Below are 27,278 nucleotides of genomic sequence, written 5' to 3'. Positions count from 1 at the left end.
ATCAGCCCTTGTAGAAAGCCCCATCACTGACTGAAGTGTCTGATTATTCAGGGTAGTTTAAGCCTTTGTTACACGTGTTTCTATTGAGCTTGTAAAACTGCTTACAGGCATCCTAAAATTAGATTCTTCATCAATTTTCTGATGTTAAATGTTTTCTGACAATTGGATGACAATTCCAGTGACACAAATTGTTGCACTTAGTCAATTCTGCTTAACGATGAGTTATTTTTCACCTCTCAAATATAACAGGTCACATGTCTTAGAGGTTGACAATTCAATTAAGTACATTTTTACCCTTTTAAATTATATTGCTCAAATAACTATTTAGATTTCTTGGAGGTATAAGGCTTCATGCTAAACTTGTGTTGCAGATTTCTTGTTTTTTTTTTTCAGCAGCAATTTCCCAACAACATCTTTTTATATACCAATTATATAAGATAGGATAATCCTTTATTGATCCCCAGGGGGAAAATATCTTGTGTACCAGTTGTTTAGACCTCTTATTTTATTGTATTTAATTCATCTATTTTTATTTCAATTTACTTACTTGCTATTAAAAGGATCTCAAAGATTTTCATTTCAATAAATGTCTGTTACGTCACTGTTAGCTGAATGAGCTAACACTGTCTGTGGGAGCTGTCTCTGGCAGACCAGCAGTGGTTGGTCTGCCAGAGAGGGTAGGCGGAGCTAAGCGGCTGCTTTTCCGCTCTCTGCAAGTGTTGCGAGTAAACAGTAATCTACTATGGCTGAACAAACAAAGAAAAGATGGAGGACTACAGATACAACTTGTCAGCCAGGAAAATCAAGAGTTACAACCGGAGCCAACCGTGGACGTCACACATGCAACACTGTCTGGATACCTGGGAAGTGTGCTCCTGCAATTACCGTTTATCACCAAAAAGAATGAAACTGAGATCTTGGAGATTATAGTAAACTTGTGTCTGTACTTGTCTCTGTGTTGATGCAACACCCGAATTTCCCGTCTGATCAATAAAGGATTATCTTCTGTTTTTATTCTTGTCCTTTCAGCAGTCCTAACCCACATGTCGGGAACTTTAAAAATACAACCTTTTTATTTCTTAATCTATGTGCAGATTGTTTGTTTGTTGACTTTCAAGACATACCAACCCTACTCACAATAAACTATCAATACTTTAATTTGATAATATTTCCTTTGATAATAGAGCAAAGTCTTGTCAATTTTGGAGAAGTGAGTAAAAACGAAAATTTAATGAAGGAAAGGGAGCTTTAAACTGTTCTTGTTATTTGTTTTACCCCCTTAATTTTTATTTTCAAATAAAAATCCCAAACTTTAACTGTTTTTTTATGCCGAAGCTGGTTTAGGCCGATAAAATGTATAGTTTGAATATCTCTCAACTATTGACGGGTGTCTGTTTGTGGAGACAGGGCTTCTACAACGGTGAGCAGGTTAGGGTGCGACAGTTTCTCAGCAGCGTTTGTCCATTAGAGACAAACAAGTACATTTAAACTTTGCAATTGCACCCTAAACCTTCTGATCTGAGCGGGACTATCGATGACATCACTTCCACATCAGCCAATAAAATGCATTGATCAGTTTACAGAAACAAGCCCGGGATCCTCAGAGTCCATCTTAACACTCTGCGTCGGTGCTGCCGTTGACCGGGGCGGCGCAGACGGCAGCGTGTGCGTCCTCTCCGGGTTCGGCGTGTTTGACTCCGTTTGACTGGACACATCTGTCGGTCACATTTTGATCGTCCTCCCCCACACTGTGGAGCAGGGACAGAGAGACAGCAAAGCTCAGAGATTCACAATAACTGAGAGACCAAAAGCATGAAAAATACTGCACAGCATATATCGAAGGAGAGTCCTGATACTTTTAAACCTGGACTGTAATGAGAAGAAAAAAGATCTTAAGGTTGTAAGGTAAAATGAGTGTATTTGTCTATGGAGTCTGGTGGCTTTTAAAGGAACAATGTAATGTAATTAGTAGCAGGGTGAAGCAATCTACCGGAGCAGTTCCAAAACACACCTATTAGTCAATTAGACTGCAAAATATGTAAAAGTAGGGCCCAGGTTCAAAAACGCAGCTATTAAAAAGTTCGATCTTGAGTTACTTCCCCCTCCCTGGTGTCGCTCATGCTGCTGACCTGTTGATGCAGCCGTTGCTGATCGGTGACTCTGCTGTTTCTTTCTCAGACAGCGAGCTGCAGGACCTCCTCTCCTGCCAGGAGCCCACCCTGGGCTCTTTGCCCGTGTCGGAGCTCTTCCTCCTGGCCACGATGGGCCCTGGTCCTGACCCCCGTCTCTCCGAGTTCACCCTGGGCAACTCTGGGTCCTTGCCTGAGTCGCTGCTGGTGCGTCTCCCGTTCAGGCTGTCTGAGGAGGAGACGTGGCTCATCTGGCCCTCCCGCTCATCTGGAGAGGAAAGAGGAATCATTCAAGCTAAATTAGTGGTACACAGTCTTATATCGTCGTGTTATAATAACTGATTCATTAATGTGAAAACAGCCTTTTAAAATACTTTTTAACTTTCCTTCTCACCAGACTCCACCAGAAATAAATTGCTGATTTGAAACCAGTCAGCTGAGATTCATTCTGCCAGACGAGGTCAATCGATCACAGAAAAACAGATAAATCCATGTCAGCAATAATCTGACCTCTATGTGTGTGTACTTTGTGGTGCAGAGCGCCCTCTGCTGGACAAACACAGACACAGCAGCTTGGACTGGTTCTCCCATAAAGCATGGCGTCATTTACAGTTCAGTCTCAGGACTCAAACCTGTGACCTCTGAACTGTTAACAACACATTTTGTATAATAGAAGTAGCCCGACCTTATTTATACATCACAAAGCATGCAATACTTTTCCAGCACTGCACCTGTATGTCATATAAAACGTTTAAGACAGACGAATCTCTCCGTAAGGTGTGTGTTTACCTCCGGGGCCAGCTTCTCCCGCCTTGTTGCGTCGGCGCCTCAGGATGACCTCCAGCTCGCTGTCCTTCTTCCCGGGTGGTGACGGCCCCGACTCCTGAGAGCCTCGGCTCGGGCTCCGCTTCACCGTCTCCTAGAGGCAAAGACATCTGTCACTGCAGGGACTTTATTATTCACCAACAATGTTTTTTAGATATTTTTAAACCTTGTTTTGACATATTTTGGGGTCTAAAAGACTGACAGGCAGAAAGGTTTTGGAATAGCTCTGTTAGATTGTTTCAGCAGACACGTCATGTCTGCAACATAATAGACCTGATCAAAGTACGTCCACTTAAAGTTCTTACCGCTGACAAGCTCTAATGTGTCGTACAGCATCCAAAGGATCCACACAGAGACAGAGATACATTACATTTAAAAAGAAACAGACATTACATCGCTTTCTTCAACGCCACCAGACTCCATTGACAAAAACAGTAATTTCATCTTGCATCTTACGTTAGTTTATTCTGTGTCATTGTTAGTTTGGATTCAACACAATATTTGTGTAACACACAAAAACACTAACAGACTAACTAATTGAGGCAGCAGTGGACCAGAAACTCCTTTGTTTTGTGAGGTAGAATGACTGTTTTTGTCAATGGAGTCTGGTGGCTTTGAAGAGAGGAGTGTTTAAACTGTTTCTGGTTACAAAAATAATTAACTCTTGCTGTATTAAAATAGATAACAGATGTAGAATAGTGAGTGTTTAATGATGAAAGGTTGGTCAAGGTTAAGTGAGCATTTTCCTTTCACAGCAGCGGTTTAGACACACCATCACAACATCTCAATAACAAGCTGCTACTAAGCAAGAGTTTGTTTTTGTACCAGGATGCCTTTTAGTTCCTCCATGGCGCTCTCCTGCTGCTGCTGCTGCTGCTGCTGCTGCAGCTGCTGCTGCTGCTGCTGCTGCTTCTCCTCACAGGTTGGAGGCGGCTGGGAAAGAAAACACAAATAACTTTCATCTTTATGTTTCTCGTAATTTAACAGCTTAAATGCTGCATTTAAGAAACACTGAAAATTGGAAGTTGCAGCTTTTTAAAAGAGAAAATGCATGTACATAGTAATTCCTGATTTCCAATGAAGCCAGATGATACGGGATGTTTGAGAACGATACTGATTCCAATTCTTTGGGGGGTGAAAAATGACAGATAACCAATATGTTGGCCTACATTTGGAATTTTTAGATTGAAATTCAAGTAGACGTTTGTCTACATGGATTGTGCACCATTTTTTGCACTGATTTGACATTGAAAAGTTACTCTTTTCAACCAATATGAGTGCAAGCTAGGCTTAGTTTTTTATATTACCTCATATTGGTAAAACATACATGCCGATACTGAGATATCTGTGAAACGTTCACATCAGCCAACCAATATATCGTTCTGGCTCTAATGTCTGATCTTTGATTAGAAATAGCATCGTAGTTTCGGGAAGAAGAGTCATCTTTTCCTGCTAACTGAATCGATTGTAAGCCTGGTACACTGGTGTACTGCTGTAGGGCGTCCCAGTTATTAAGGAGAGGAACAATAACCCAACAAGCTCACAGTGTCCTGCCCAAATGGAGGACAAAATGATGTGTATTTAACTCATTAAAACAGGGTGTGTGTGTGTGTTTGTGTGTGTGTTGGGTTATTAGGGTCAGGGGGAGGGAAACGTCAGTGACTTCATAAGATTGATGCAAACGTCAATATACTCACTTTTACTGCGACTCTCTGTGGAGGCACACAGGAGACACATGGAGAGGAAAGAGAGGAGAGCAATCAGCCAGAGTGCATTCAGACCACAACAAACATGGAGCCGCATGAGGCGAGTGATTTTACTGACGTCCTGATCTTTACGGCAGGAGGAGTGAAAGGAGGAGACGAGTTAAACATGTTGGTTTTCCAAAGGGATGAAGCAGACACGTCGGTGCACGTGCTTTGAATATTGATTTTTTTTTTATCATTAGAGGGTCTTGGTAATATTTTACTACCGACTCTGTCAGCGAGCTGTGACCTTTGACCTCTGACCTCCTAACTGTTGTTGGATGAAGGTTCAAAATGAATGGACTTGATGCAAAATGACTTGATTTTAGAGGTTTTTTGGGATTGTGTTTTTCTGCCTAATGGGACAGTAGAAATATTTTCATATCGCTGTAATTGAATCTCTGATATTTAAGAATTTAAAAACATGATAATATATGCCCCAATCTTTGCTTTTTTTTACTCAAACAAACCATTAAGATTTTTTAAGAGGAAGTCTTTAAAGTTGTTTATTAAAGAATAAAGAAAGTTGTTGTCACCAGCATCTTAGCTCAGGTGTTTCCAAATGACCTTATAATATCTTCTGGCATTTCTATATTGTAATTTCTTGTTTTGACTGGCTGATGCACTAAAATGTTTTGCCTAAATAATCATCATTTATCAACAACCTCCGCCTCTAAAGTCTCCGTCTGCCTGTCTCTTCCTCACCTTGCTTTCCTGACTCTTGACGGGCCGCAGGACGACGCCATGTTTGATCCTTTCCATCATCTCGTTTACCGCCTTCGATTTCACGTCGTCCACACCTTCGCCAGCTACACAGAGAAAACAGGAGGTGTGTACTCAAGCTTTGCATAAACAATTACAATAAAGCACATCATTCAAAATTGCTTTAACACCTCGACAGAGGTCGCTGTGTCGTTCGGAGCTTTCGGTATTTTACGCCATCGTAGTCAATTTTGCAAACTGAAGATCAGGACTGTGTCACATGTGATTTTTGCATCACTGTGATGAAGTATTTCCAATCTTTACAGATATTTATTTACATTACTAACTCTAGTGTCCAGGAATTATCCTGATGTATGGCACCTTCATGGTACAAAATAGCTTTTTCTGTGATATCAAGATTTGATCCGTATTGCTCACTGCTATCTAACATACCAGGCTACATTTGACGACATATAGATATAAAAAGGTGTGAGACTCACCTGAAGGCTGCTCGGCCTTCACAGCAACTTTAGAGCCTTTGGAAGATTTCCTCATGATGGCGATCAGAGAGCTGAGAGAAGGAAAGAGTCCAGTTTATTTAGTAGGAACACTGCAACCTGTCAGGTACTGACGAGTCAAGTCATCAATCGGGGTACACCAAGGACTGATCGCCAGTCAGTCACAGGGCCGACACATAGAGACAGACAACCTCTCACGCTCACATTCACACCTACGAGCAATTTAGAGTCACCAATGAAACGAGCATGTCTTTGGACTGTGGGAGGAAGCCGGAGTACCTGGAGGGAACTCACGCATGCACGGGGAGAACATGCAGACTCCACACAGAAAGGGCCACTATACGTCTGAACCGGGAACCTTCTAGCTGTGAGGTGACAGCGCTAACCCGCTGCACCACCATTCAGCCCCAAGTCAAGTCAGTTTTATTTAAATAGCTCAATATCACAAAGATGCCCTTTGTCCTTTGACCCTCGGAACCCCTCAAACAGGGTACTTAATTTACTGCATATCAAATGTACACACTAATTTAATGCTTAGACACACTCTCCTCTTTTTCATCATCTTTTCAGTGGCTGACCGAAAGGATGCTCCTCTCAACTAAACGGTTTTACAGGAAATCACTTTCAGTTTTTGTCTCTGTTCCTCTGTCGTGAGTGAGGTTTCATCACTGAGTGCAGGACGTAGCATGCAGTATGATAGAACACGTGTTCAGGGTCCCGTGCTCACCTGAGGGGGTTGCATCTCGAGGGGGGAGGCGGAGGAGGGGGTGGAGGAGGAGGAGGAGGGGGAGGAGGCGGCTGTGGGGGAGGGGCGGGAGGCGGGGCAACCCCAGGTTCAGGGGGAGGGGGTCCAGTGCTGATCGTGACAGCATCCTTTTTCTGGGTCTCCTCCTGCAGCTCGTGGACTGTGGAGAGAGGGGAAAAAAAGAAAGCGTTTACCACCAACAACTACAACAATACTATTATTACTAATATTGCTACAAGTACTGCTACACCTGCAAACCCTTCAAGTACTGTCATGTCATGTTATCTCATTTTACTGTGTACTTTTTTATTCTTTTCTTGCAGAAGACGTAGACTAAGGGAAATCCTTCAATCTCCCCTTTTCGCTCCAGAGTGAACACTCTTACCGTCGCACTATCTTTGCGCCACAGTGCCAAAGAAAGAGGCCTCTGTATTTATTGTCCTATTTAACGGCTTCTGGGTGAAGTCAGTTGGTGGTTTTGGCCCTGAATGCATGTGACCCATTTAAAAACACACACAGATGCCATGTTACACGCAGGGAGAAATTCTGCACGTCTGCCAGCTTTCCTGCAGCAGATGGGTCAGTGGTCTGTGTGGAGTCAACGGAGAAATAAACAGGAGGAAGAAGAGGACTTTGTAGTGATGCTTGACTTTGTTGTCTTCTAGCTTAGAAAAAATGCCTGTTACATTGCCCTATTTTTTGTGTGTATATTTTGGGGCCTAAATGGAAGACGGAAGATGTTATTTTAACCAGACACAGCGGTTACATCGCTCTTTTCAAAGCCACCAGACTCCATTGACCAAAACAGTCATTTTACCTTGCAGACCACAAGAGTTGATGACCTATGTACGCTTGATGCCTGTGAGTTAGTTGTGATATTGTGTGTTACACAATTATTGTGTTGCATCCTCCTTTCCCTTTTAAAAGACACAAAATAAAACAAACAAACAAACCAATCAAGACCGTGATCGACCACCAACTCCCATGTTCTGCAAGGTAAAATGACAGTTTTTCACAATGGGGATTGGTGGCTTTAAAAAGAGCGATGTCACTGCATTTTCTGGTTTGAAAAGGGACTGTGCTCTAAACAGAAAGGTCTATCTCTGTAGGGATCCTTTCTGTAATGTTGTCAGACACTCAGATTCAGCCACTGCAATCTGTCTCGCTGGCTGAAACAATCTCCAGGAGCAAGTCCGAAACATATTGTACTCATTAGTCACTTAGACCCCCAAAAAACTCAATTCTGCTTAAAAGACGAATTTGTCATCTTGGATTAGTTTTTCTTTTTATGAATACTTTAATATTGAAACAATTCAAATCTTCAGATGACACATTTTAAATTGAACAAATGAACTGATCAGATTTCCATCTGGTTGGACTGCAGATCAATCAGAGCGCTCGAACTGGGTCAACATCCCTGTAATTTATTGTTTCTTTTGTAGTTCTTAATTCCTTATCACTGAAAATGTCCATGTATCAATTTCTCTGGTTTAGTATCAATAATTAGTGTCCAGGAGTAACTCTTCTCTCCTGGAGTGTGTTCAGTGAAACCCATGTTCAAGAAGAGACTTGCCAGCCAATCAGAAACAGGTATTTTCTGTTGCTATGCTGTGTATTTGTGTGTGTGTGTGTGTTTGTTTCCTATCTCATTTTAATTCAACACCCAACTGAGCCTCCCCATATCTGCACCCGCTGTTTGTCTCTATATCTGTCTGTGTGTGTGTGTGTGTGTGTGTGTGTCTCCACCTCCGCCCACCTCTGTTCTGCAGCTCCTCGTTCTTCTTCTCTGTCTGCTCCAGTCGGCCCTCCACTTCCTTCTTCTCCTCCTCCAGCAGCTCCAGCTGCCTCTGCAGAGCCTCCAGCTGCTTCTTCACACAGCTCTGCTCCAGCTGCACCTCCAGGCTCTCCACCTACACACACACACACACACACACACACACACACACACACACACACACACACACACACACACACACACACACACACACACACACACACACACACACACACACACACACACACACACACACACACACACACACACACGCAGGTATTTTTACATCATGGCTATCCAATTAAGAGGGATCTATTAGCAGATATTATATTGTTGTCTGGCGCAGTTTCAACTAAGACTTTGATTCAATATGAACTTCTTTAAATTCTTGGTTGAAAAACATCCTCGAAAACGGCAGTTTATTGTGTTTCTTTAGGCTAAAAGGTCACATGACTACACATTTGAGTTCAGGGACATTAGCATTAGCATTAGCGTTGGAAACAGGCAGCTTTAATGACATTTCAAAGGGAGACAGACATCATTTGTTATGTGAGCGAGGAGAAATTGAGAAAGTAAATTTTAGTAAAGTAAATTTTGGAACAGCTTACCGAGTACAATCAGGGAGTGTGCTACATATTAAGACCCATCTCAAACAACGGCTTGAGGCAGACCAGAAATGTGATCATGTTTAACTTGCATTTTTTCTTTGTACATTTGTATTAGTATATTTCCTTTTTTCATCTATCTATGTCACCTTTGTAGCTGCAAACTTATTTGGATATTAATCCTGAGCATGATTCCATCGATTAAATAAACATGATTGACGGCGATATTGACGTTTAAATTGCTCCGCCTGTAGAAAAATCAAGCGCTCCCTAAACTAACAGCCACTCCCCCAGGGGGCGATGGAGAAGTTGGGCTTCACTTTTGGGGGAGCTGGCATGTCATGTCATGAGCACCTACCTCGCAGCGGTGGTTTAGATTAGAAGAGTAAACAACAGAGACGGTCGGAGAAATTAAAGTCAAATGTCTGGAGCAGAAGACGAAGAGCGGGTCCCCTGAAACAGCTCGTTTCAGGTTTAGTGCAAGTGATGTTAAGAAGAAAAAATAATATGCAAAGAGTGAGTGAAACCTGTGTCTGAGTGTATGAAGACCAAGAGGAATAACGTCGCTGCTCCCTGTCCTTGTCCAGCATCAAGTCAGACATCCATAACAGCAACGCTGTCCAGCACCAAGCCCAACCCACCCAACTCCCACTATTATATTTATATTTTGCCCCTAGAAGATGCACCAAATTCAGGTAAAAAATCTGATTTAAAGTTTTAATTGAGGCAAATTTGAACATGAGCCTGAATGCAGAACAACATTTACAATAGATTTTCCCCTAAAAGGCAGTTTTGGTTATAATCATGCAGCCCTACTGTCCAGGCAGAATGGATGTATATTAGCATTCTTGCTAACTCAGCATATTTACATCCTGTATTTATACTGATGTTCTTCAAGGTGCTCTGTCCTTTTAAATAAACCAATACATTCTATTCAATTCAATGATAGAGGACACTAAAAACTAAGTTAAAGTTTGAAGAGCACCGTTAGCTGGCTTAAAAACCGTCTGACGATGACTCAGCGCTCTGCTATGACTTGCACTTTCTGTCAGTCACACTGCCGACAGCTCAGCCAGGATGACGAGCAGCTTCCTGACAATAAACTGAAGTTTTCATGGATTACCTTCTGCTGATGCTGCAAACGCTCCTCCTCCAGGGTTTTGGTGACGGCAGCGACGTCCTCCAGAGCTTTCAGCAGCTGAACGCTGGGCTCAGCACTCTGCAGCAGCAGCATGCTCTGCCTGTTGGCCTCCTTCTGCTTCACCAGCATCTGCAGGACGAGAGAGGGAGAAATAGAAGGTAAGATAGAGAAGAAATACAACAAAACAAAGAACTCATTTTCTACATTTTCACTCATCATCCCACTCGGTCTGTTTCATCCTGCAGGCTCTTCACTGTTCAGGTCAGTAAACAGCAGATTCAGGACATTTCATTAATCAGGCACGAGGTTATTAACACACACATCAATTACCAACACAGCAATGCAGGTCAGTGTTAATCACTCAGGCCAACAGCAGCAGCTTCTAATGCAGTGGCAATAAGTTACATCACCAGACTGGATCACTTCAGAGATCGAAGCAGAGAAGGCACAGAATATTTGTAGATATTCTGAAATCTTTCTCTTCAATGATTTGGATATTTCTGCCTGTTCTTCATGTGCAGGATTTTATTTTACATGTTTACACAGTGTACGCCGATCAGCCATAACATTATGACCGCCTGCCTAATATTGTGTAGGTCCCCCTTTTGCTGCCTGACCCGTCGAGGCATGGAGTCCACCAGACCTCTGAAGGTGTGCCGAGGTATCTGGCACCAAGACACGAGCAGCAGATCCTTTTAGTCCTGTAAGTTGCGAGGTGGGGCCTCCATGGATCGGACTTCCCACAAATGCTCCATTGGACTGAGATCTGGGGAATTTGGAGGCCAAGTCAACACTTTGAACTTCGTGTGTTCCTCAAACCATTCCTGAACCATGTCTGCAGTGTGGCAGGGCGCATTATCCTGCTAAAAGAGGCCACTGCCATGAGGGAATACTGTTTCCCTGAAGAGGTGTATTTGGTCTGCACCAGTGTTGTTGTAATCCACATGAATGGCAGGACCCAACGTTTCCCAGCAGAACATCGCCCAAAGCATCACACTTCCTCCACCGGCTCGCCTTCTTCCCTTCTTCCCAACCTTTGCTGTGTTTATTCCCCCCAGTGGTCACAAATGTATAAATTCAGCTTTGAGGTTAAAACATGTTCTTGAACGCACTCTTCCTAATCAAGCGGACACGTTTTTACTTTACTGCTCTACTTTGACTGCAGAGTGTTTCTGTTTATTCACCTCGTGTGCGTACGTCTCAGCTTTCACTCTCAGGCTCTGCTCCAAGCCCAGCTGCTCCTTCATCCCGTCGTACTCCTGAGCCGCCATCACCGACACTACAGAGACAGAGAGGCAGAGTGCATTATGGTACACAAAGAACACACAGATGTTCCAGACACCAGCAACTTATCACTCAACAATGTCTGACAAAACAGTTAGAGTCTATTTGGATGTAATCTTGAATCCACCTGAACATCAAGTACTTGATGCTACATGCTAAATCAACATTTGTTTCAGGCTTCATACTGTTTGAAGCATTAACCAAACTGGGTGTGATGTTGGTTTGAGCCTTGACATCTTCAGTCACTGTGTGAAAACCTCTGCTGTGTTGTGACTCACCTCTGTTGAATCTCTTGATGGTTTTACTTTGTTGCTCAACAGTTTCACGAAGCTCCTTCATCTCCGCCTGATCCTTCTCCGACTGCAGAGAGTGAAGGAAATTAAAGAGTAATGATGCACCGGTATGCTTCTCTAAAAAAGAAATGTTTGTCTTTCACTTTCTTAATTTAGCAGAGCAGTAATTTTCAGGAGTCAGCCTGATATCGGTCATGGGCTGAAAACGTATTATGTATTATTCCCCTTAAAGTTACATTCCACCACTCATTACCTGCTGTGACATGAAGCTTGACCTCCATGGTTAAAAATGGGAGAAGAAGAGGAAAAATAAAAGGAGAAGGCAAAGAAGACGACGGAGAAGAGGAAGAAGGAGAAGAAGAAGAGGAAGAGGAGGACGAAGGAGAAGGAGAAGGAGGAAGAGGAGGACAAAGAAGAAGACGACGAAGAAGAAGAAGAGGATGAAGGACAAGAAGAAGAGGAAGAGATGAAAGGGACAAAGAAGGAGAAGAGGAAGAAGAAGAAGATGAAGGACAAGAAGAAGAGGAAGAAGATGAAAGGGACAAAGAAGGAGAAGAGGAAGACGAAAGAGGAAGAAGGAGAGGACGGTGAAGAAGAAGAAGACTAGGGAGATGGATAATGAGAAGAAGAAGACGAATGAGGAGGCGAAAAAGAAGAAGTGAGAGAAGAAGAATTGTTCCTGTAGGATGATGTAACAGTTCTCCCTCCTCACCTGTGTCGTCAGCTCTTCTATCCGTCTCTGCTGTTCATGAATCTGACAGACGAAATTCTTTTTCTCCTCCAGTAAGCCGTTCACCGTCTCCCTCAGCTCTGACAAAACACACAGAAAAATTAGGACTGATAGTAGAGCTATCGACAAACAAAGGTACTTTAGTTGACCTGTTGTTGGTGAACCTGTTATGTCTATAATTCTGCGTGTTGTACCTTTAACCTGCTGCTGGTACTGTGCGAAGTTGTCTGGGCTGCCCTCCGCTGTGTCTGCATCCGAGTCGGCCTCCATCGCGATGCAGTCCGAGATGCTGGGAAGCAGCTCGTCCAAACACGGGCGAGACGACATGCTCAGGTACTTCAACTTCCTGTTCTCACAGTTCAGCTGGAGGTCAAAGGTCACAGGGGTTAATGGCAATGACATTTTAAGAAATAACTTTGTGTTAAGTGAAAATATTTGTATAATGAGAAGTTTGAAGAATTAACTTTTCAAACATTTCATGTTGATTCATTTTGTTACAAATATGATATGTTGTAAATATTTTAACAGCTAAATAAATAAATAAATAAACAGCTAAAATATTTTTTTTTTTGTCGTTTACCTCTGAACTTTATTAAAGTTTAATTTAAGAACAAAGTTTCTGCTGACAGAGATAATGTAGTCAAAGAGTTCCTGAGTCATCCTGACTCAGCTCTTCACTCGCTTCTCCTGCTAATGCCAGCTGGACCCTGATAATGCTAATCTTATTGTATTGATTATTGCGTGTGCGTGTGCGCGTGCGCGTGTGTGTGAGACCTTTGTGGCCAGGGCCTCTGCATTCTCCCGGCAGGACTTCTCGATCTCCAGCTGAGTCTGCAGGACACTCACCTCCTCAATCACCATCTGAGACACTGAGGGGAGAACAAACACACACACACACAAACACAGACACACCGACACACACAGGCAGGTTTAGGATTACACAATAAACTCTACATTAGTTGAAAGGAGCTTGAATTTACAACTCTGTTCCTTTCCTTCCCTTTCTTAGGGGCGGAGCTTGACATTAGGGGCGGAGCTTGACGTTGGACTAGGGAGGTTAGCACTGTGTGGCCTAAAGTTGAGATATATCTTTTCCCCCCCGATTACATGTCTTTGTCCTGTGACTGGCTGCTTCTCACTGTAAATGTAAAGGAAAGAAGAGTGGAGCTTTCCCTTTTCTCCGTGAGTTTATTGATGGTTTGCAAACCAGTTTAGCTTGGACGACATCGATGTTAGGACCAGATCTGGCCTGTTTTTTGTCCCTGCAATGTGGTCCGGGAACTTCAGTTGCTTCCCTAGGTCGGCCCTCAGCTGCCACTCGCTAGGTGTGAAGCTCAGTTGAGGCCCTGTGCACCACCTGACATCTTTCTCTCAATCTGACAAAAGCGATGGAGGCCCTGTTGTATAATCCTTTAACTTTTATAACAAAATGATAGCAGCTGGAGCTAAAACACAAACCATATTGTCTGTGAAGGTTCTCAGTCATCCAGGTCAGGGTAATTCTAAGCTTAATCCAAAAGGCAACTGCACTTGGTTGAAGTTCTTCGAGACGTTTCACCTCTCATCTAAAAGGCTTCTTCTGGAACTTGCCCGGCAACAGCGCAATCCTGTCTTTAACTATTTGAACGACAAGCATCTCCAGGATTTATCTTCCCATGTTGAAACCCTCGAGTTCCTCTAAAGTCAGCGCTGGGTTTGCATATAACCAGGATGTTTATCCCGGGATGATCAGTGAGTTTCAGAGTAAAACACTAACGAGTGAGCCCGAGGATGTGCGACGCCTGCAGCTGTCGAACGTGTCACCAGAGCTCGGCTCGTCCTCTGCTATTTTAAAATGACCCAGATATGGAGACTTTGGGAAAATCTAGACTGAGAGGAGAAACACAAGAAAGAGCTTTAAAACCTGTCAAAAGAAAGATCCATTCATATCTCTTCTCTGTTGTGGAAGCCTTCTGTGTGATTAGTCAGATTTAAATCCTTTTCACATGAGAATTTAAAAAAATAAAACTTTTCTGCACAAAACACAATCACTCAAATATGGAATTACATGAATCTTCTTTATTTGTCAGTCTCTCTCTCTCTCTCTTTATTGATCGTTTCGTTGGTGTGTCACAGTCAGATGTGGACTCCTTCAGGCTGCTGCGTCTGGATGATATTACAGTCAGCAGGAAGCTCTGGCTAACATCCCTGATCCATTAACAGACTCCTTCCTGGTCGATGTACAAGTCCCAAATGTGATGACAACGCTCACACACACACGGCTGAGGGCAGGAGGGGAAAGTGTCCCTGCTCTCAAACACTGCCAGACCTTGGACTAATGTTGTCTTACTTTTTATAATACGTTTTTTAATCTCCAATTATTTTAACGATTTGCATCCAGTGACAAAGTTAGAGGCAGAGCTGGAAGCAGTTTGTGGTTAGCATTTTCTGTAGCACAGTAGAAGGTAACACTGCAGCAGGTGAGCTGGTGAACAAGTGTAGATGTTTAATATAAAGCTCGAACTAAAATGACGAGTAGTACTGACACAAGTTGATGTTTCTGAGCTGCTAACATATTTAGATATTTCAAACTGTATGTATTATTTACATCGTCGTCGTCAGAGGTGCAGATATAAACTCTGAATGCTGCTGTTGGGGGTTAAAAACTGAGTAAGACACCCTTCCCTGGTTTGGAAATGTCATACTGCATGATTCAGCAGTCTGACCTCACGGTTTGGTGAGCTATGATGCGTGCCGTGCAACTGCAGACATCCACGTTTCAGCTGTGACTTTATTCGTCATCCCTCTCTCTTTCTACACATGCTATCTGTCAGTCTTTAGTGTCGACCACGGACTAAATCCAAAATGAGGTACCGTATGTGTCACAAATATCAATCCAGCAGCTAATGACGGGCTGCCTGTGTGTTGTATTCCACATTCATGCTGTAACTGAAACCGTCCTGCCTGCTCAGCACACGCTCACGTTTCATACAGATAACGACAGAGTCTGATAACCTCGGACATGGAAGACTGAAACACTGCTATCAATCAAGCCAGAAAGACTGTTGGAGGACTCACAGCAATGATACAATAAAACCTGCTGTGCTTCAGTAAACCGATCAGCCAGGAAACAAGAGTATCTGCAGTGAAGTGCTGTGGAGTTTCACTTTGCAAGAATCAATAAATAACAACACAAACACGGATCAGTCAGTCTCATGAAAGACTGGAATCCACACAAATCTGCTCCTCAGGTTTTTTTTGCTTTGGCAGATGTGTCTGGTTCCCTCCTGCTACAGATGTGAACATTTGATGCATCAAGTTAGTATAAAAGTGTTAGTATTACTCAAAGGAAGTTATGGACTAATGGTAACAATAACCACTTAAAATTTTAGACAAAAAGCCATTTAGTTTTCATCATTTATATCCTGAAGAAATATAATGTGCTTAGCAAAGAGACGACTGGTGAAAACTAGCCATTCAGCTAACATCCAGAAACAAGCCTCACACTGTTACCCTAAAACTATATTACACAGCCAACTCTGTGTCATGAAATGGGAGGACGTACAGTGCAGGGGCAGATCCAGACTCCAGACACTGACAGCATGAAGTATCTGTCCACACACACGTGCAAATGAATAGCATTTAATGAACCCTTCCTTCTAAGCTTAATTCTTTCAGGACTCAAACAGAAGATGTGTGGTCAGAGATGAAATGTGCCACATTGAAATGGAAAGAAAGCTACGAGCAGCCTGTTGGAACACAGTCTAAATAGTTGATTTTAACACAGGTCTCCATTTTCCTCTGCTTATCCAGGGTCGGGTCGCGGTGGCAGCATGCTAAGCAAGTTAGCCCTGACGTCCCTCTCCCTAGCAACATTCTCCAGCTGCCCTGAAAACCTCCAAAGGGAGGCGACCAGGAAGCATCCTAATCAGATGCCTGAACCACCTCACCTGGCTCCTTTCGATGCGAAGGAGTAGCGGCTCTTCTACGAGCTCCCTCCGGATGTCTGAGCTCCTTTCCCTATCTCTAAGGCTGAGCCCAGACACCCTGCAGAGGAAACATTTTGGCCGCTTGTATCCGCGATCTCATTCTTTCAGTCGCTACCCAAAGCTCATGACCACAGGTGAGGGTTGGAGAGTAGATCGACTCTTGCTAACCACCTAGTTTTTAGCAAGGAAGTCTTACAGCCCCGTCGAGTTTTTTGGCATGTATTCACCTCTGTTAGACGGATGCTGCCCATCAAAACACACGTTTTAAATAGAGTAAAAAATATTAGAATTAATTCATGTTAAGAGGTTTACTTTGAGGATTTAACAACTCCAAAATGATCTCACAAACTCAATCAATTATCTCATCAAACAGAGAAGACACAGACAGACTCTAATCCTTAAGAAACTGGGAACTTTTCTGTAGCTGCTTTGGACATTTAACCGAGTGACCTTTAACCCCCTCGATGATATTTAAGTCAGCTCAGTGTCAGTGATGCTCTGGTTTGTGTGAGGATGATATGAGAGAGGAATGAGGGAGGGCGACGGGGAAGGCTGCTGGATCTATTTTTAATCTCTGTCAATGTTTAATGCCTGTGGATGGGCTTTGGTGGTGTGATTCCCTCACAGCCAGCGACTCGTTCAAACCCTCAGCTCTCTCTCTCTCTCTCTGGACTCAGTTCAACCACCGCTTCAGCCCACATGCCACAGCACATCGTCCTCTGCTCGGCTGCCTGCACTGCAGTTCAGCTGCAGCTCTGTGGGTCAGACGAGACGAGACGCAGGAGGAAGAGGCAGCGGGTCATCCTCTGCTGTTTATAACTCTGTTTTATTTCAACTGGTTTTATTAACACTAGAGACCTGTATGATAGTTGAAGAGGTGCATTTATTTTAGAGTTTAATATATGCAGAATCTGGAGGAGAGGGACGAGATTTTAGTACCTCAGTTTGAACCTTTGAACCCAATGTGCAGCTGATGAATTGTTGTGCTTCAGCATCATAAACAGAGCTTCTCTGGAGGCACAGGAACATAATGGAGAGCTAAAAGCCTCAAACTGACAGCAGGATGTCCTCTCACTGAGACAGAGTTTGTCCTGCAGCGCTCTGTCTCCTGTCAGACGCAGTTCTGGGTCACTATATCTCCTCTTGGATACATGATGTCCCCTTAAAACCTGTGATGATCCGACAGGCTTAAAACAGAACTTTTGTTTTTCGGCAGCTGAAGCTGGAAAAGCCTCTTTTAATGACGCTGCATGTTAATAACAGATGATTTGGAGGATTATCGAGCAGTAAGCACATTCATGCATGAGTAATGGTGAAATCCCAGCGTGGAGGGTTAACACAGTTATAAAGCTGCACAGGGCATTAATACATGTCAGTCTGAACCTTGTTTAACAGTAAATATGAAATATTTGAGGTGAATTTTGGGATGCATCATCGTCTGAAAAAGTCACTTCTTTCCATCAGTTTACTGACAGTGGTGTTTAAGCTGCAACACTAACTCTAAAGCTAAGCTATGAACAATAGGAGCACTAATCCCGCCTTCAAGTGCTTCTCTTAAACCTCCACTTCTCAGATGCACAGTGTTAAATATGATTTGCTGCACATTCGAGGGTTTTGGGATGAAGAATCTATAAATATAAAAGCTGGAGCAGCTCCAGTTTTACCGTACATTACAGTGACAAAAAACAAAGTGTGCAAATCAACCGTCCATATCTGACATATGTGGTTTCTCTCCCTCAATGTTGGCATCCATTTTTAAAAATTCTCGTATCTTCATGTGATTTTCTGACTCTAAAGGAAGAGCTATCTGCAGAAATGGAAAATAGTGTCCATAAGTGTGTTGTCAATAGTGTGTCATCATGTTAAAATAAGGTGTTATTGTCACCTTGGAATGAGCTCTTCATATCTACATCCTCTTCCACACACACCGTTGCACCGCCATGTTTCTACTGTAGCCCAGAGAGGACCAATCAAACACTAGAGGACATTTTGCTTCTGTGAGAGGTCACTAAAGATTTCCTAAATGCCCCATGCGAATATTGGTCCTTTAAATGAATCAATCTATTGATTAGTCATTTACATCTCAGTGTGTCACAGCTGGAAATATCCAATCAGAGTTTTTACCATTAACAAAAGGTGTTCCACAAGGATCAGTTCTGCGCCCTGTCATATTCACAATTCATATCATTAACAGTGTTTCTTTTATAACTGAACTGTAACATCCATCTTTATGCTGATGACACTATGTCATATTGTTCTGCTGAATCTGTACAACATCTTTTGGTTGTTTTAATTGTGTCATTTTCTGTATCTCGACATTTTTGCAAATGAGGGAAACCTCAATGATTTTCGAGGCTTAAATAAAGGTTTGAATTGAATTGAAAGTACTGATTAGTGGCAAACCAACTATATCTTATATTTATTTATGTTAAAGTTGTAATCGCGAAGATCTCAGTTTCATTCTCTTTGGCGGCACCTGTGGTGATAAACGGTAATAGCGGGAGCACACTTCCCAGATATCCAGACAGTGCTGCATGTGTGACGTCCACGGTTGGCTCTGGTTGTATCTCTTGATTTTCCTGGCTGACGGTCGCTTTCCTTTTCAGACTGTTTGCTTCATCTGAGCATCGAGTTTGTTTCTCTTTCTTTGGATTTTCACTTCTTGTTGAAGTTGTATCTGTAGTCATCCATCTTTTCTTTGTTTGTTCAGCCATAGTAGATTACCGTTTACTCGCAACACTTGCAGAGAGCGGAAAAGCAGCCGCTTAGCTCCGCCTACCCTCTCTGGCAGACCAACCACTGCTGGCTGATGGAAAACGCGTCACTAACTGGGCGCCGCTTGTGATTTGTAAAGTTGCACCAGAGTCTGTAATACTGTAACTGCAAAGGCTTTCATCAGTTTTCAACCATCGTGTTGCCTCATTCATCACTCATTCGGTGATAGAGACTTAACAGACATTTATTTAAATGAAAAACTTTGAGATTTTTACTTTCGGGACTCTGATTTACTGATGGCTTCAACATAAAACTGTTTCATTGATTTGTCAACAACAGTTATTATAATAACAAATAACCATTGATGTTATTCGTCAATTAAAAATTACTGTTAATCACTTTTTAATCACTTTTAATGCATCATTATTTATGTGCTTTGGGCTGAGCAGCAGAAACAAAATCGGATCAAATTGCTATATTTATTTTAGGTTTGTAATTAAGATTTGAAACATGTCCATCCTAAAATAAATACATTTATTAATTGGCATTAAAATTAATCAACAACTCTTTTTATGATTTCAGTTGATTAACAGGCCAAAATGCCGTACATCCCTGCTTCTCGTTACTTATGTTTTATAGAACTTATCAGGGTTGAAAATGGAGTAAATTGGGTTTTGGACCGGGAGTCTGATTAAAAAAAGACATTTGAATTTATAACTTTGAGATTTGGGAGAAAGTGATGGCAATATTTTACAGTTCTGCCCAATTTTTAGATAATCGATGATAAGAATGATAGTCATGCAGTTGTAATCTCACTGATCCTAGCTTCATTAATGGAATAATAAAATGTGAGCAACATGTATTATAAAAATGTAATACAATATGTTTAACAGTACAATATTGTGTTATTATTATGAGTCACTGACATGCCTGCCTGCTGTCTGACCCCAAAAAGCCACCAGTCTGTTGCTCCTGTGCTTTTGCTCTCAGCGTTTAATTGTGAGTGTGTGATTACAGTATGTCAGAGAGCTCTTGAATGCAGGGGAAGTGCAGCCACAGGCTTTTATCTAAGTACAGTAGACTGAACAACTAGGCTGCGTAAGCTAAACAGAGCTACAGGCCATCATATCTGTAGAGCTGAGTGCTCTCACAGTTAGCTTCCAGCTACATGCTCACTTACAGTAGCATCGCATGTCGTCCAACACTTGAGTGAGATGTCGTCTGTTCTCTTTGGGTAACGATCCCTGCCTCCTCTGTCCAGGCTGCTGTGTTATTTCATGTTGTGGGCTGTTCTGTCATCCCGATGGATTTCTGTTTATTGCCTGGACTCTGCTGTCTCTCTGCATGTGATTTAAAACTGGAAGAGTTTTTTGTCTGCTATTAAAACCCTGTCCTGTGAGGCGTGTTTGACACTCAGCTCCTTGTTCTGCTGCTCGGGCTTAATACAAAGCTTAAATTACAGACTGTGAGGCATCAGCTCCGCCTGCTTCCAGCAGCTCAGAGTCTCTGAACATGCAGCCACCACTGTGGGAGAGAGACAGTGTTCCACTTTAACACAGAGGAACTACAAAAAGTGAGTTTCTGCGGGTTCTGTCTGATGTACAGAACGTCTACAACAGCTGCAGGCAAAGACGCCTTCTGATTGCAACTTCAGCTGTCTGAGACTCCTGCTCAGAATAGATGCTCATCCAGGTTTTATGTCCAGATCTGCTGATCAACTTGTCTACCAAAAGTTTCTTTACTTGCTGCTGCTACTAGCTTTGTTTGCTGACCAACCCGCTACCCATACTTGGTAATGCTGGTTGACTAAGAAATATTCTTACAAATCTTGCACCTATTGAAACACAGGAGGGGAAGTCAAGATGCTGTAGCTGCAGGTAATTTGATTCAGGAGTGCAGCCTTGCACAATAGTATTATCCAAGTGACTAAATCAAAGTTGCAGAAGCTGCAGTTGTTTTGATAAAGGTAAAATGTGCAACTTAGCATCATTATAATGAAGCATTTCAGTGCTGCAGAGATGTTAGCCAGACAGCTTGTTCTCTATGCAAGATGTGTGGTATGGACCTCGCTAAATGTCACATTGTCTTAATTCTAAACACTTTATTTACAGTTAAAATCTAAAGTTCCTATAGTAAATCATATTTCAAAAATGTTTACATTGTAATGCTAACATGAACAAAACAGAAGATGAGCTAGTTTTGGGACACGTTGACTGTCACTGTGCTTTTCCTACTGTGATGGGTCAAAATGTCTCTTCTGTTACAGCAGAAGGCCTCAACTGTTGTCAGCCATCTTTGTTCAATGCAAAACAATGCTCAAGTTTCATCACCAGTATTTTGTTCTCTTACTTACAGTGGAAAACAAAAGATATAGGTGTTTAATGTGGCCAACAAAAAGAGACTGTAGAGATTCAAGTGTTTCAACATTTACAATTCATAGTGCTGCAGCCGATCGTAGCTCTCTGGTTGCTTTGAAACTAATGCATCAAATGTGTTACCACTTGTATTTCCATCTCTTTGTTATATTTCCTGCTTTTCCTCTCATCTTTCTGTTTTGAGGGTTCATTTGTCGTGCATTTTATTTAGTCAATACAATTCTAATTCAATAATCAAGGTAAAAGAGCGTCCAATGTTTTCTCTTCAAACGTTTATTGTTTTTTCAGTTAATACTGCTGGTCTCACGTGAGTATTACACATACCGACGGGTCTCAGCCCTCCTGTTATCCACAGCAAGGGTCAGAACAAAGTGCTTCTTAGTGCTGCCAGACGGGAGAACAGCACTTTGATGGCCATGCGGCCTTCATAACCCGAAAAACGTGAATCACCTTCAAAAAAACTTTAAGATGTTGGTGCTTCTTGATGAAAAGTAAGAGAATCAACAACATGATTCATCATCGGAGGACTGTGAATACTCCAAACCTCCTGTAGCTCCCTCAGGAGCTACAGGAGCCTCCCTGCACCAGATCCCCTGGTTACGCAGAGGCGTCACATTAAAGCAATGAGATCACGAGCAGGTTCATGCATCACTGAGGCGACTGTAATACGGTGAGTCCGGGGTCAGGTCATGTTTTCACTGAGTTATAGTCGGTTAATCTGCTCGTGAGCGGCTCGGTCCGGCCTTTGAGATTCAAACGAGCCTGAAATCAAGAACCTGACCAACGTCTCGCTCATCAAATGCATTAAATATGGCCATCAAATATGGAGCAGTAGGTAGAAAGGCCTTCTGAAGGACGACAATGGATACAGAGTCAGGCAGGAGTGGAACCCCCGCCCACACACACACACACATATATATCCCTCCCCCATTTTCTGCTGCTGAATAATTCATGGCAGGAGGTTTTAATAATTCATGGGAATTACATGACAGAAGCGACCGCTGGCTGCTGCAGGGAGAGGCGGAGAATGAATAAATGAGTAAATGAATGAAAGACAGCAGGATGAAGGGACGGGACCTGCTCAGCGTTTCTGCTGAGTATGAAGATTGTACGTCCAGTTTTGCTGTTGCAGACAACTTTTTGACGAGACGTTCTGGGTTTGAGTCGAGCTGAAGGACTTGTCGTGTGGTTATCTTACAGTTTTTGATCTTTTATTTCACATTTATCTTATAGAGCACAAAGGGGCCTACATTTAAGTCTCCAATCAATGAGACATTTGATTATAACAACAACACTTTTATGAAGAGATGTCGCCTTATGTGTAAATAAACGAAGGTATTGTGATGCTAAATGAAAAGTTGGGGGATAACCAAAGGGCTTAAAATCAATCCTAAAGCCATCCATTTAAAAAGCTTTGTAGCCATGATTGTCCCTGAATGTCATCCTTCAGGAAGTAGACTTTTATAACATGTAGCACAAAAGAAAGCGAGTTATTTCCGGTTGTTTTCTCGAGATCTCGCCTCATTTATCTCGTTATCTCGAGATAACAAAGCTGGTTTTCTCGTGATAATTTTCTGTCGATGTAGAAAACAGGACAACAGGCTGCTCACTGTGAGATTACAGAGCAGGACATGCCATGCTGCCATCGCCCATAACGAGGTAAGTTCAGCCTGTTGCTAGGTTTGTTTTGTGCTTTTGTAGCTCTAGAGATACAAGTTATGATCATCTGGTGGTGCAGCGTTGTTATCTCGAGATAACAAGATAATAATAAAATGTAAGGATGCATGTCTGCTTAAAGCCCAGCTCAGATCAATGATTCGCAACGCAACGAAACAGTTTCAGAATGTTGCAGAGAAAATTGCAGCGGAGCGAGCTGGTTAGTTGCAGAGCGTCTGAAGCCGTTGCCTGGTGTTGCAGAAAGTTTCACTTCAGCCAATCAGGAAACAGCATAAATTGGCGTAGGCACCCTGTCTCTGGCGCTGCAGTAGCCAAAGACGGCTCCGGATCCTCTCAACTCTCTGTCTTCAGCGTTTATTAATCAGTGTTACAGCTAACATTGTGAACATGTCACTGTCACTGTCATCCACTTCTTTTATAACGCTAACAGAAATCCAGCTGGTTATTTCATGTAACCTGGGCCTAATACTAACATTATAGTATTAACATAGAAGTAGTGGTGGTATGTCAGTGTGTTGTTGCTATGGAGACGGTCAGCTGTGTGCGTTTCGTTGCTTTGATGTGAACGGCCCAGTTTTAGAACGTTTATGATCACATGTCAGGGGATTCTTTTGGTGGTTGCATCCAGTCTCGTTGCGAATCATTGATCTGAACTGGCCTTTAAGGCTTCCGTACTACAGCACTACAAGTCTCCGACCTTTTCCTCCTTCCTCCGCCTGTCGGCATGCATTCAAACAGATTCTTGTCTTAATGAACAGGTCAGGACCGGTGTAAAATGTCACACTGAGGTGAACGGCAGGTGGAGGCTGCCTGGTTCTCCTGTTACCTTTTGAACTGTAACAACAGGTGACTGAACTGAACACTAACCTGCAATTTGGGGGCACTAAAACATAAAGCCCATGTGTCACAATTTAGGGAGCCATAGCTTTTTAAATATGATTTAAATGCTCATCATGTCATTAGGAGTTTTTTTTTTTTCAACTCATATTATATAGTGATAATGTAAAGTTAATTATATATGATGAAGTCCGAGGATTTCCATGATTGGTTTGTACTTTTTTAGGAAAAACATGCTGATTTCTTTTGTATTTTTAGAGGTTTGTAATCTTCTAAGGGACTTTTGGGACTGATCATCATCCTGTAACAGTCAGAATGAGCACTGACCTGTATTTGGCACTTTTATCCTGCAGCTCCTTTTACTTCCTGTGTGAAACAAAACCTGCCTCGCACTAGTGGGAGGATATCACCCCTAACATCAGACACCACTCTCTGTCATGATCTTTGAAATGTGATTATAGTAAATAAAAGCCTGTGTGATCTCTTACCTCTGTGAATAGTCATGACAGAAACCAGGTGCTGCAGCGTTTTCCTGACAGGTAAAGATTAACGACGGATTCTATTCGTACTCCCCCAAACACAAAGATCAGCCTCTGTTGGCTCACTAACCTGACAGTTATCATGGAAACAGGCACAAACACCCTCCCCTCCCCTCCTCTCTTAAACACACCCATTCGGAGGACAAGGTGTCTGTGATGTCATGTCGACTGAGGCGAGGGGGAAAGGTGTGAGGGGGAGGAGGAAGTGAAGGTGTCAGCTGTCTGATTGGAGGCGGGATGTTGTGTCAGTCTGCTTTGTGCTACCTGATGTCTAATGTCTGTGTGTGTTGTAAATTTCAATATAAATGTAACCTTTCAAAATAAGAGTTCCAGTTTTTTATTATTCAGATGTTAAATTAATAGTATAACCAACAAGTTGTGCAGAGTAAGACACAGTGCAGAGGGAAAGGGCTGTCTGACATCAGTGTGAAGCGGTGAAAACTGAAACACAGACAGGGTTGCCAGGTCTGTGTGACAAAACCAGCCCAATGGTCAATCAAAACCAGCCCAAAAACCAGCCCAATACTAGAACTCAAAATGTATCCCTGTCAAACCATATACACAGCTTTTAAAGTCTAACAGCATTGCTATCATTGCCAAATGCATTATAAAATACACAGATTGATTAAACTCAGATGGTCATAGAGGTGGGTGAGAGGAGGATGCTATCAAAACTGGCATCCATCACGGACAACTCCTGTCACCCCCTGCGATCGCAGTTTTACAGTACCGACAAAAAACTTTTGTATTATCTCGAGCCACACGTCCTATCCAGTCTTTGACTCCGTTTTCACTTAACCAGTCCCTTGTGTATTTCTTCCCGTATTTTCCCTACTTACCAGGCGTCATGCTTCTCCCCGGCCGGGGTTGCTAACTTGAATTGTCCGACGTGTTAACGGATTCTGCTGCAGGTGTCACTGCTGACAATAGCTGGCTAGCTGACAGCACACAGTGCACCGAACGGATGCGGACTGTGTGCAGTTTAAGTTCACTAACTGTGTGGCAAAGTAAAGTGTGTGGGTTTGTTATGTGGACATGCATGTCCCATGTCCATTGTGTGTCGTGCTGGATGATCTGGAGTCCGTTTGGTAGGATTTGGGTATAAATAAATTTAATCTAAAACAATACTAAAAATGAAGGATTTCTATTTATAGATAGCTTATTATTCATGTAATTTGCTGCAAAACAGGTCTATCCCACCAGCGGACACATTTCCACCTGCGGCAACACTTAAAAAGGAGCCCAATTCAGCGGGAAAACCGCAGACCTGGCAACCCTGAATACAGAGTTTACTTAAACAGACATGTTTATATGTAAGACTCTTTAAAGTGGCTAAAGTATGTGGTACTCTTGGCCCCGTCTGCAGCGGTGAAAAGCTCAGTACGTCCCTTTAATGAAGAAAAAACACTGTTCCACTAAGCATTTTCTCATCAAATCAAGTAAATCATACTGCCAAACACAGAAATGGATTAGTCTGTACAGCACACAACCCCATCGCACCCACACCCACAACAAAAGAACTTAATCAGGAGGGTCAGAAACCTCAGCAAGAGCGAACGAGTAGGAATCCCTCTTCAAGGACTGGTGGACATCTAAAAGGCTAATAGGCTCATGAGGGTTTGATCAAAGTTTGCCCAAATAAACCTGATTACAGGACGGTGACCGCAAGAAATCAATGTGGTCAATGACCACACTAGAAACTCAAGGGTACAGTGCATGATGCTAGTTGCAGCTAGCTGCTACAGCTTGTTGGCCTCTATATGAAGCTAAAACTCAAATGGTGATTGCCAGTCTCAGTGTCTGTCGTAGTATTGCTTATGTTTCTTTTTTTTTCTGTGATGATTTGCTTAGTTTTCACTCTGCATCGTTTGACAAACACCAAGAAGCCAAACTCAGTGGCACAGAAACACCCACAAGTATTTGGTTGTTGTAAAAATCAGTATAAATGCTCACAAAGGTTTAGGCTACATGTGTTATAGGTTATAGCACAGGCGCCACATGGACGCAATACACAAGTATAAATCTGGCTTAAGGGTCTACTGACATGCTACGGGCTATACATGCTGTACTTAGGCAAAGAAATATTTCTATGTATGTTTACCATCTTATTGTTAGCATGCTAACATTTGCAAATTAGCACTAAACACATAGAGTGTTTTGCTGCAACGAGTGTGTCTCTATATCTATGGTTTAGTGAAGACATAACACATAAGCAAACTTTAAAAAGATCTGTAGCCTATTTCATTATTATCAGCAGCATGCCGTTAAAGTGTCGCAGGTTTGATGATAGCGCCCATGAGTCCCAATAGTTTTGTGTGATTGAAACACTGCTGTGTGTCGGCGTGTGTGACGATGGAGGAGTGTGAGGAGGCTGCAGGAAGCTGGACTCACCTCTCTTGATGTGTTTGAGTTGTCTCTCGGCCTCGTCTCTCTCCTCTGTCAGTCTGTTGCACTGCAGGAGCAGACAGGTCAACGCGTCAGATCGTGTTCCACAACACACTGAATACACAGGTCACTGATACCAGCAGGGTACAGTGTCACACACACACAATAAGTTCAATTTAAAAAGAAAAAGGCAGGTTTACTGCTGGTGGAAGATGAGTGGCAGTATTGAGATTGTTACAAAAGTAGTCGTACCACACAGTGAAAATACTCAGTTATCTCTCAGTATTTCAA

The 27,278-nt window shown here is 42.6% G+C and overlaps 1 protein-coding gene across 1 annotated transcript in view; it reads right to left on the bottom strand.

Annotated features, from left to right (window-relative positions):
* Window positions 1-1,352: 1,352 nt before the first annotated feature.
* shtn3 (shootin 3) overlaps window positions 1,353-27,278 on the bottom strand; it is a 32,437-nt gene continuing 6,511 nt past the window's right edge. Inside the window, exons 2-17 of the mRNA XM_069669994.1 lie at window positions 26,994-27,054; window positions 13,266-13,360; window positions 12,686-12,854; window positions 12,474-12,571; window positions 11,747-11,828; window positions 11,369-11,463; window positions 10,167-10,313; window positions 8,421-8,574; window positions 6,647-6,824; window positions 5,902-5,972; window positions 5,405-5,508; window positions 4,652-4,666; window positions 3,780-3,845; window positions 2,919-3,048; window positions 2,130-2,397; window positions 1,353-1,748 (exon numbers count right to left, since the gene is read on the bottom strand). Coding sequence (XP_069526095.1) covers window positions 1,613-1,748; window positions 2,130-2,397; window positions 2,919-3,048; window positions 3,780-3,845; window positions 4,652-4,666; window positions 5,405-5,508; window positions 5,902-5,972; window positions 6,647-6,824; window positions 8,421-8,574; window positions 10,167-10,313; window positions 11,369-11,463; window positions 11,747-11,828; window positions 12,474-12,571; window positions 12,686-12,854; window positions 13,266-13,360; window positions 26,994-27,054 — 1,869 coding nt within the window. The 3' untranslated portion in view covers window positions 1,353-1,612. The remainder of the gene's footprint in view (window positions 1,749-2,129; window positions 2,398-2,918; window positions 3,049-3,779; window positions 3,846-4,651; window positions 4,667-5,404; window positions 5,509-5,901; window positions 5,973-6,646; window positions 6,825-8,420; window positions 8,575-10,166; window positions 10,314-11,368; window positions 11,464-11,746; window positions 11,829-12,473; window positions 12,572-12,685; window positions 12,855-13,265; window positions 13,361-26,993; window positions 27,055-27,278) is intronic.

This window comes from Semicossyphus pulcher, unplaced genomic scaffold, assembly GCF_022749685.1.
Source record: "Semicossyphus pulcher isolate SPU_LCO1_2020_fin unplaced genomic scaffold, fSemPul1.0.p SCAF_2, whole genome shotgun sequence".
NCBI lineage: Eukaryota > Metazoa > Chordata > Actinopteri > Labriformes > Labridae > Semicossyphus > Semicossyphus pulcher.
Note: the sequence above shows the minus strand (reverse complement) of the source record. Positions and strands in the feature narration are given on the sequence as shown.